The sequence below is a fragment of the Poecilia reticulata genome, chromosome 1, assembly GCF_904066995.2.
Source record: "Poecilia reticulata chromosome 1, P_reticulata-male-v2, whole genome shotgun sequence".
NCBI classification, from domain to species: Eukaryota; Metazoa; Chordata; class Actinopteri; order Cyprinodontiformes; family Poeciliidae; genus Poecilia; species Poecilia reticulata.
Window position 1 is genome coordinate 26,423,208 of NC_088830.1, and position 10,726 is coordinate 26,433,933.

At 37.0% G+C, this 10,726-nt stretch overlaps 1 protein-coding gene across 1 annotated transcript; it reads left to right on the forward strand.

The window, feature by feature from the left end:
- Positions 1-1,601: 1,601 nt before the first annotated feature.
- Positions 1,602-9,714, forward strand: LOC103469815 (myelin and lymphocyte protein-like). The gene is made up of 4 exons (XM_008417769.3): positions 1,602-1,754; positions 6,008-6,175; positions 7,816-7,941; positions 8,901-9,714. The coding sequence occupies exons 1-4, from the start codon at positions 1,665-1,667 to the stop codon at positions 8,973-8,975; spliced, it is 459 nt and encodes a 152-aa protein (XP_008415991.1). The 5' UTR covers positions 1,602-1,664; the 3' UTR covers positions 8,976-9,714.
- The last annotated feature ends 1,012 nt before the right edge of the window (positions 9,715-10,726 follow it).

Below are 10,726 nucleotides of genomic sequence, written 5' to 3' on the forward strand. Positions count from 1 at the left end.
TTTACAGTGTAACGTTCAGCTTAACGTCTCGTCACAGATGGAAGAACAGAGTTTTGCCGCCATGTAGGTGTGTGGTGTTGTTTTTGTTTTGGGATGGAGTGTTTTCCTCCTCAGGAGTAGGTTTCCCAGGCTGTGGGATAGGATGACAGCGGCAGGAAACCGGATCCAGCAAGTCGATTATCCGAGGTGTTTGTTGGACAGCTCAGCTGCCCGGCAGCCCGGTCCTGCCAAATAAGATGCTCGACATCTCCATTGGTCTGTTGTTTACAGGCATCAACAACAATGTATCTATTTCTGTTGTAAATAAAGTAAATGCCTAATCAGCAGTTTGACATTTTTCTCTGACTTGCTATAAAACAAATGAGAAAAGGAGGGTCAATGTAAACCACTTTACACAAATCCTCACTGATCAGATGTTTACCAAAGTCATCAACATCGGATTTTGAGTCAATGAATATATTTAACAAAAATGTTTCACATGTATTTTGTAGTGACTTTACTTTTTAACAACCTGCTGTTTGTGTAATTTGAGAACAGAAATGTTTAATTTAGACACTCTCCACCTAGCTTGAGGTAATCTCTAAAACAGGGGTGTGAAACTCATCTTCGTTTTAGGCCAAATCAAGATCATGAACGCTCTTAAAGGGCGGGTTGAGAAAGAGTCTATGATAAAACCTATTCACAGACTGTTAAAATATCAAAAAATTCTTAAAATTAAATAATATTATTGAACATCTTTTCAGTCACTGCAGGATTTTGTGTTTGTGGCGCTAATTTAGAAATATTTGTGCTTACTTATGATGCTAAATGCAAATGTCATTCCTTACACTATAGATCATGGACCGTAATCTCAGTTCAATTAAAGCTGAGGCAGCTGTTCAGTACAAGTAAGAAATTTTTTGATAATTTTTGAGAAAAATCTGCTGTAAACTCCCAACTATGTGTGATGCAAAAAAAGAGATTTTGTGTGAATTTCCACGATAAATTAATCCTCAAGAAACTGGAGGGACTGATTGATATAATTTGACAATAAACAGATAAAACCTGCATTGATTTGATTGATGAGATAATATTTAGCATATTTAGTGTTTAGTCTAGAAGAGGGCCACATAAAAAGCTGTGGTGGGCCAGATTTGGCCCACGGGCCTTGAGTTTGACTCATGTGCCTTAAAACAATGGACAAAGTGTAAATTTATTCACAAACCTGGTGAGACATTTAGTTATAATTTTGCCAAAAAGGTTTCACAAATTGTTCACTCACTGGATGTGAACAGAAATCCATCCATAACTTGTCAAGACAATCAAGTTTACAAACGTTCCTAATTTTGCGCCATTTTTTAGATACATTTGTCATTTGTGGTAGAAATTAGAGGAGCAGTTTTTTGTTGTTCCTCTTGTGTTGTTGTTTTGTTGTCGGCAGCTGCTCTGCCTCAGGTTGCCATGGTGATAAAGTAGACTCTGGTCAAAGATTAATTAGCGCGTCTCTCCCCGTCAGTCTGTCTCAGCTCCTCAGATCCATCCTGCGCCGTGCGGGCCGCCGGGCGTGTCTGCGCTCGGCTGATGGGGATTCCGGTTTTTCCAGTCGGCTCCTTCTGGTTTAAAGCCAGGCAGGTCTGAATCCTCCTCAGTCTCTCTTCAGCTTCAGCTTCAGCAGATCCGCGGAAATGGCTTCCAACACTGTAACGATGGGCCACCTGCCCAACGGCGTGGGGGTTTGCACCACCATTCCGGACATCCTCTACGTGCCTGAACTGGTAAGAAATGGCGTCTACGAGGGTTTTAACAGCAACTTACAACAGAGCAAGAGTTTATTTTTATTATTTTATTTCATTTTTTCCCCCATAAAGAGGAATTTGGCGCCTCCATGTGCGCAAAATTAGCTTTTACGCACGGATCAAACTGCCTCCTGGGCTCTACAAAACGTCATAGAAAATTTCAGAAAGCTGCAGAACTTGACAAACTAAGCTGAACTCTCCTTTTGTTAGTTTTGTCATTCTTAGGTTTAAAAATAAAACCACGTTTCACGTCATTCCTCAAGACAAGTCCGGTCAGTTTTTTTAGTGGCTATTTTTTACTTCCTTCTAAACCGTTGTTTACAAGCTGAACAAATCTAAAATTAGAAGTAAAAACATTTTGTGAAGGTAGAAAAATGTAAGGTTAATCTAGGTTACACAGGACGGGACAGTAAAGAGATGCATTTGTTTTTGTAAAGCAGGAAGCAGCAAACTTTCCCCCTTTCTTTTCTGTCTCTGCGTCCATTAAATTTTAAATAATTTATAATAAAACTTATTATAAATTATATGAAACTTTCAAATAAAGTTTCATATAATTGGAACAACTTCGCTGACTCCCAAAAGACATTAACAACACTTGAAGGATGAGGAAACAACTTTATACGCAGACCAACATTTCGGTTTGCAGCCTTCATCCTTCGAATGACGCTGATGAAGGCCACAAATTGAGTCAGTTACATTCTGAACAGGAACAGGAAGATGATTTGCAGTTGGAAAGTTGTGTGTTTGGATCCAGCTTTCCTCTCCATCTTCTCACAAGCAACAAACTTAAAGCCAAGTCGATTAATATAATGTAACAGCGTGTTTGAGGTGCGACGGAGGAACACTTTGAGAGACATTTGTCCCCCTGATCAACAGTGACGTCTGGAGGAGAGGGAGCTCTATAAAGTACCTGTTCTGACTCCTCTTTAAAAGATTTAATCAGTTTGAATAGTGTAAACATTTTAAATGTAGCCCATCTCTGCTTGTGATTGTCCCGCAAACCTATCAGGTTGTCTAAAGGTGGTTTAACTTGAAAACAAAAGTCCACCTGCTGCCTGGAAAAAGTAATTTAAGTCTCAAAAAGCTGTTTTGGTTTTAACTCAGAAATTAAAGTTCAAGAAGTTGATTTAACAACAAGAGACAAGTTGTCTAAACTTTGTTTTTTAAGTTCATTAATCTTGAATTGTGAGTTTTGACTTAATGCTGCAATTTAAACCAAATATTTATTTCACAATATGCAAGGAAAAAAATTTAAAGCCACATTTTTCTTCTATTTTACTCATAAAATATCTACTTATTTTACTTTAGAATAATTTAAATTCTTGTTTCAAACTGCATGAACAAAATTTCTGATCTGATAATGAATTTTATTAAGCATCACAATGAATTCAGCTCAGAAACATTCAGTGTGATCAGGACTTTATCCTCAAGCTTTAAAATAAACATTTGCCCCAATAAAACACCAAAGTCAGATCAATGTAACACACTTCCATCTCAGGATACAGAAACATGCCACTAAGCATTCTGGGAAATAGTTCCCACTCCTGTCTTTTTCTACTTTCAGTTTTTTAAGTGCAAACCTAAAAACTCTAGTTTATTAAACTCTTGGAGGTTTGACCAAATTAATAACAAGTTAACAACTTACTGCTGTAAGTTTATCTTCCACAAACTCACATTTAGGCTCAAAATCTAAAACTTTAAATTTATGTGACTTAAAGAGTAGAAGACAGTAGAAACAACTAAATACAGCTCAAATGTTTTACAGTGAAGTTAAACGTAAATGTAAGAAGGAAAATTAGTGAGCCAATCAAATTAAGGGTTAGAGGTCAAAAACAGTTACAGGAGATTTAATTCCTCAATTAACCCTGTTAGACAGAAGAGAGACATCAAAAACCCACAACCCGCAGGGGTTGAGCACAACCCACACATGAAGGCCTCAGTCCTCGACGTGGCCGTCGCCGGTTCAATTCCTGACCTGGTGACCTTTGCCGCATGCCTTCACCCTCTCTCAATGCCCACCTTCCTATCAAATAAAGGCCACTAGAGCCAATAAAACCTTTAAAAGAAAACCCACAAAGGTTTCCTCCCAGCTCTTCTAACTTTAGTAAGACGTTTGTGGAATGCTGCTGACGTCTTTGTGTTTAACTGGAGTCTGAACTCAAAATGACCCACAGAGAAAAGGAGCAAACATGCAGGTGGAATTGGACTGTAAAGGCAGCAGGTTAGGAGGGTCGGCGCCATGAATAATGCAGCCCGTCAATCATTAGTGGTGTTGAATAAACGAAGGCAGAGGCACCCGGCTCCCTGCTGTGGAGCGAGCTGGACATGCAGGATGGACAAAATGATGGAAACTCAAGCTGTGCATCTTTAAACAGAGGCTGAGTGCTGTCGTTTATGTTCAACGTTTTCAGAGACAGACATTCATTCTCCTACCTGCAGGCCCAAAAGAATCACACATGGATTAGCTTCACAATATGAGCAGAAAATATATAAAAAATCTTACCAAGTATTCTTGGTTTAGTTTTTCTAGTACTAATATCTCACTACGCTTGAAATAAGACAAAACTAACGAGTAACTTTTCAGATATATCTGCCTATTTTAAGTCGGTAATATTGATGAAAAAGTTCTGGTTCCACTGACAGATTATGACACTAAAAACATGGGAAAAGTATCTTGCAATAAGTGAAATAATCTGCCAATGAAACTAGAACAAACAAGAAGATATATCTTGTACAGTGTTATTTATAAGTTAGTTTTGCCTTATTTCAAGTGAACTAAGTAAGATATTTGAACTAGAAACTAAACCAAAAATACTTGGTAAGATTTTGTGTTTTTGCAGTGCGTGCTTTAAACTTTTGTCAGAGTTCAGTGAGTACACTGCAAAAACACAAAATCATACCAAGATTTTTTGTCTAGTTTCTGTCGCAAATATCTTAGATCACTTGCAATAAGAAAAAATGAACTCACAAGTAACTTTTCAGCAAGAAATAGGAGCTTGTTTTACGTCAATAATTTGTTAATATTGATGAAAAAGTTCTTGTTCCATTGGCAGATTATTTTTCTTATAACAAGACATTTTTCCCACGTTATAAGAGAAGAAATGTAGAACTTTTTCATCAATACTAAGGAATTTACCACTCAAAATAAGCCGGTTCATCTTGCTGAAAGCTACTGATAAGTCAGTTTCGTCTTGTTTCGACTGCACTACGATGTTTGCGACAGAAACTAGACAAAAGTACTTGGTGAGGTTTTCTGTTTTGCATTGTAATCACCACCAACTGAGCGGGTAAATACCTTTGAGAACAAGACAGGGTTTCTAACAATGTTTTCCCTGTTAAAGGTGAACTTTCTCTAACCCTCTGCGGTTTGAGTCCACTAGTCAGACAACATTCCATCTTTTACAACAACAACAACCCATGAATGAGGAAATGAAGCAGCGTTGTGTCCAGCGTTGTGTCCAGCGTTGTGTCCAGTGTTGTGTTCAGTGTTGTGTTCAGTGTTGTGTCCAGTGTTGTGTTCAGTGTTGTGTTCAGTGTTGTGTTCAGTGTTGTGTTCAGTGTTGTGTCCAGTGTTGTGTCCAGTGTTGTGTCCAGTGTTGTGTCCAGCGTTGTGTCCAGTGTTGTGTCCAGCGTTGTGTCCAGTGTTGTGTTCAGCGTTGTGTCCAGCGTTGTGTCCAGCGTTGTGTCCAGTGTTGTGTTCAGTGTTGTGTTCAGTGTTGTGTCCAGTGTTGTGTTCAGTGTTGTGTCCAGTGTTGTGTTCAGTGTTGTGTTCAGTGTTGTGTCCAGTGTTGTGTCCAGTGTTGTGTCCAGTGTTGTGTCCAGTGTTGTGTCCAGCGTTGTGTCCAGTGTTGTGTGTTGTGTCCAGTGTTGTGTCCAGTGTTGTGTGTTGTGTCCAGTGTTGTGTCCAGTGTTGTGTTCAGTGTTGTGTCCAGTGTTGTGTTCAGTGTTGTGTCCAGTGTTGTGTTCAGTGTTGTGTGTTGTGTCCAGTGTTGTGTCCAGTGTTGTGTGTTGTGTCCAGTGTTGTGTCCAGTGTTGTGTTCAGTGTTGTGTGTAGTGTTGTGTCCAGTGTTGTGTTCAGTGTTGTGTGTTGTGTCCAGCGTTGTGTCCAGTGTTGTGTTCAGTGTTGTGTCCAGTGTTGTGTCCAGTGTTGTGTGTTGTGTCCAGCGTTGTGTTCAGCGTTGTGTTCAGCGTTGTGTCCAGTGTTGTCTGACGTCTCTCCGGCGTGCCTGCAGATCTTCGGTGGCCTGGTGTGGATCCTGGTGGCGTGCACCTACGTGGTACCGCAGAACCCTCAGGCCTGGGTCATGTTTGTCTCAGTCTTCTGCTTCGTCATGACCTTCGTCTGGTTGGTGGTGTTCGCCTGCGGTTCCCACGGCAACTCCAGTGGCTGGGCAGCTGCAGTAAGTTATCACTGGCAGAAAAAACAACACAGCAAACTCTTGTTTTAGTGACTTGTACAAACATAATGCTTACTTTTGGAGAAGTCATCAGCTGGTCAGTCGTTCGTTTCAATCCACATGCTGCAGGCAAAAGCTGCTAGATATTTTGGAGATGTTTCTAAGTACTAAATTACACTAAAAACAATTTTAATTTGTAAAAGTATTCCAACATCTTTTTAAATTTAAAGAAAACTTTTGCTTAAAAAACATTGATGTTGCATTCAACATAAAAACAAAATCTTTGTCTAGATTTTAGTGCAAGTACTTTAGTATACTTTAAATAAGACTAAACTAATTGACAAGTAACTTTTCAGCAAGATATATCGGCTTGTTTTAAGCCAATAGTTTTTTTATATTGATTATTTCACTTTTAACTGAAGATAAATGTCTTGTTATGAGAAGAATAATCTGCCAACTTTTTCATCAATATTTAAGAATTGTTTTCTTACATGTTCATAAATCTTGCTGAAAAGTTAATCGTAAATTAGATTTGTCTTATTTCCACTGTACTATATTTGCAGCAGAAGCCAGATAAAAATACTTTGTGTTTTTGCAGCGTCTAAATCCAGGATATTCACTTAACGGCCACTTAACGCTTCACCTTTTGTATCTGTGGAAAGATGAATTAAGGAAGTTTTGAAAGCAAAATGTAAAAGCAAGTCATAGCTAATAAAGTGGTTAGGTATGTGTATTTAGTAAAGATGTGCCGATCAGGTTTTTTCCTGCCGATTCTGATTCCGATCACCCATGAGGTCATCACATAATTATTATTTTTTTAATCATAAGCACTACAGGTTACATTATGTGGAAAAATGAGCCATGAATTCACCTTAATTTAGACAAAAACTTGTTTTTAATAACTTTTTCCAAGAAAAAAAACAAACATGCATTGTGCAAATTGTACTGCTATTGGTAATACCATCTTTAACAGACTGATAACATATGAAGGCTCTGAAGAGGCTAAATAATGCAAAAAACCTCTCAACATTGCCAAAAAAATTCAAGTATAAAACTTAACATTCAAAGGCAAATACAGGATTCGTTACAATAAACAATCCAGAGTTACTGAATGAAAACTTCCTGATAGCATGGCGGCTAGCTGATTACTGCTAGCTTTGATTGGCTGTTTCTGACTGAGCGGAGTAATTATGCAGAACAGGGAGGAGATCGATTTTTTTTTTTAGAGATTATCTGTCTCATGTTCGGACAGCGAAAGTTTTAATACGTATGTAAAATGTATTTTTTTAGGTTAGATGCTGCAGCTTTAAGCATAGGTTCAGTGTGAGAGTCACTACCAGGTGGAGCAGAAGCGGCGCTCCGTCTGTGAAATATTGCTACCTGTAGCGTAGCAGCGGTTCAACAGCAGAACCTACGCTTTTTCACGGAAATCGGCCAATTATGATCGGTGGCTGATCGATCGGCACACCTCTACCACAGAAAGTGACTTTCTTATTTTATATTGGGTTTTCACAAGCTTTTGGCAGTTGTCAATGTTTTTTTTTCTCAAATGTAAACATATAATCACATTTTATGTTTATTAGATTTTCTATAACAAGCATTTCTCTCATTCTGTGCTCTTCTCTTCCATCTTCCTCCATCAGGACTTTATCTATCATCTCATTGCCGTCGTCTTCTACCTCAGCGCCTCAGTTGCTCTGGCTAAAGTCACCATGGACTACAAATCCGATCCCCTCACTAAAGTCTACAAGCTGGATATCTCTGCGGTTGTAAGTACCCTGTATTTATGGAGGGCATTGTGGTGCATCAGAGAAATTAAACTATTTCTGGAAAACTTGACTTGGAAAACGAATGAATGCTGACCAAAGAAAATCTGTTGTACAAGAAACTTGTTCTGGAGTATAGCCTACTTGTTCACCTTTTATTTAATGTGTTCACGTTGTTGTTAGCTAGCTAACGAGCTAACTAAATGAAGTGCGCAATTCATGTCAGAAAACATACAATTTAAAAAATATATTTTTAATTTTCTAAAAATGAAAAATGTTCATTTTCTAAAAAAAGAAAATATTTTTTAAAATGTTTTCATTTGTTGGTTAGCTTCATTGTTAACTAGCCTCTTAGCCTCGAACCTCTTAGCTAGCTAACAATGATGATAAAAATATGTTTAATTTTCTAGAAATTAAAAATGTAGATTTTTTTAAAGACTGAAAATATATTTTTTAATTTTCTAGAAATTACATTTTTTTTTAAATGAAAATTTGTGAAAAATATTTTTAAATGTTTTAATTTAAAAAGTGAAATATATATATATATGTAATTAAAATATATATATTTAAATTACATTTTAAAAATATAAACGTTTCTAATATGTTTATATTTTTAAAACTTTCAGCATTTGGATGATAGCACAGAAGTAGTGATCTGATCAGTGATAAACATTAGCTTTAAGGATTAGCGTGGATCTTTTGAAGTTCTGTTAAGTTCTGTTATTGGAAACAGTTTCTTTAAACGTAGAAAAACAACAGTGAGTTTGGTGGAAAGTAAATAAATCCTAACTAACAAGCTAAAAAGATTTTATCTTTATCTATATTTTATCATGAATGTTCCTGTTGTTTGAAACGATGTAATTAGCTTAGCATCTACAAAAACAACATCACGATGATACACCTTTTTTTAACTACAGGTGTTAGTAAATCTGAACTGTCTGAACTGTTTTTCTTCTTTTCAGGTTTTCTCGTTTGTAGCAACTCTGCTCTACTTCGTCCATACGATACTGTCGGCTATTCGATGGAAATCTTTCTAAACTCCTGACGCAACGTCACGAGATGTGAAAGGACAGAACTGACTTTTTATCGCTGAACATGAAACTGTGGCCTGCTGAGATGATGGGAACGCTGGGAGTGATGGAGGCCGCCAGTTTACAGTTTCTGTATGGAAGCTTTGAAGCTGCATCTGGTTTATTGCAGCTTCTCAGCTTGAAGACGAACAACTTGAGCGCTCAGCTGACCCAGATGGCTGGTTCCACAGTTACTTTGATGTGACCATTACTGTAACCCAATTTGTTAAAAATATTTACTTCAAAAAAATTTCCAAAATATTTTAAACTTTTGGTAAAAGTTCCCTAATAGTCAGGTCAAAGTCATACTATGATTCAATTATGAGACTTTTTTTAGAAATATGAGTACATTAACTTCCTTAGTAACTTTTACCTCACTAATATGTTAAATATAAGGTTTAATTTCTACCAGATAGTGCTTTTTACTGCCTAACATGTCAATTAAAAATTCATATATTTACGTTTTCACTCATTTTCTCTAACTAAAACATGATAATTTGAGGATTTTTTATGGTAATAAAGTGCTGTAGTTTGTTTTTTTTAGTATTTTTTATATGCATACTGTTATAGCACTTTTCAATATAACCTTTAAAATGATGTAAATCTGGTGCATATTATAGTATAGTATGGTGACCTGGGGTTTTTTTGTTGATTTTTTTGTAACTTAAAATTATGGAGCTCATTTAAAATAAAACTTTTATTTTGAGACTTGTTTTTTTCTCTCCTGTTTCATACTTTAATGTTTAATTTATTTATAGCTTTTTTATACACATTACTTTCACAGAGCTGACATGAATGCATCACCATGCTGAAACTTTTTCTGCTTCCTTCATTTCAGTGAAGGAAACACAAAACAACTGCAGAAGAGACACAAAATGAGACAAGATGTGTTGACATTTGAATATTTCAAAGATATCAGGCGTAACCTGATATTAGTTAAGATATCAGGCGAAACCTGGAGGTGTGGAGAGGTCACACCCTGCCTAACACTGCAAAAGGTGTTGGTAGGGAACAGCTAGCACGTTCTTAATGAACTGCTTTAACACTCACAGGTACAAGTCCAATTGTTGTTGCTCAAATTGCTCTGATTTTCTCTATTTAGTAAATTAAATCCTGTCAACGTTGGTCTCCACCTGCTCAGAGCTCAAGTTATTTTCACTGGGTAAAATAATGGAGGTGGTTTGACCTGCTGGGTACAAGACTTAACGAATACCCATCCCAAAACTACTACTAATACATGACTGATGATATATAACAGGTTTTTACATGCAGAGGTACCTACACTGTAAAACATTTGAGCTGTATTTGGTTGTGTCTACTACTTTCTTTTCTTTAAGTTAAATAAATGTATCCAGTTTTAGATTTTGAACCTAAATGTGAGTTTGTGAAAGATAAACTTACAGCAGTAAGCTGTGTTAACTTTTTATTAATTTTTATCAAACCTCCAAGAGTTGAATAAACTAGAGTTTTTAGGTTGGCACTTTAAAAACTGAAAGTAGAGAAAGACAGGAGTGGGAACTATTTCCCAGAATGCTTAGCGGCATGTTTCTGTGTCCTGAGATGGAACTGCGTTACATTGACCTGAGTCTGGTGTTTTATTAAAGCAAATGTTCATTTCTACAGACCTGACATCAGTTTACCAATCCGCTCCTCTGAAGTTTAACCAGATTTTCCCACTGAACAGTGAAAGCACCTCAGTGTCCTCTGAGACGAAGATG

Excerpts from the sequence above, each read along its gene's own strand:
- LOC103469815 (XM_008417769.3), top strand. The coding sequence starts at position 1,665 with ATGGCTTCCAACACTGTAACGATGGGCCACCTGCCCAACGGCGTGGGG. Across the intron at positions 1,755-6,007 it reads TCCTCTACGTGCCTGAACTG|ATCTTCGGTGGCCTGGTGTG; the intron begins GTAAGAAATGGC and ends GCGTGCCTGCAG. Across the intron at positions 6,176-7,815 it reads CCAGTGGCTGGGCAGCTGCA|GACTTTATCTATCATCTCAT; the intron begins GTAAGTTATCAC and ends TTCCTCCATCAG.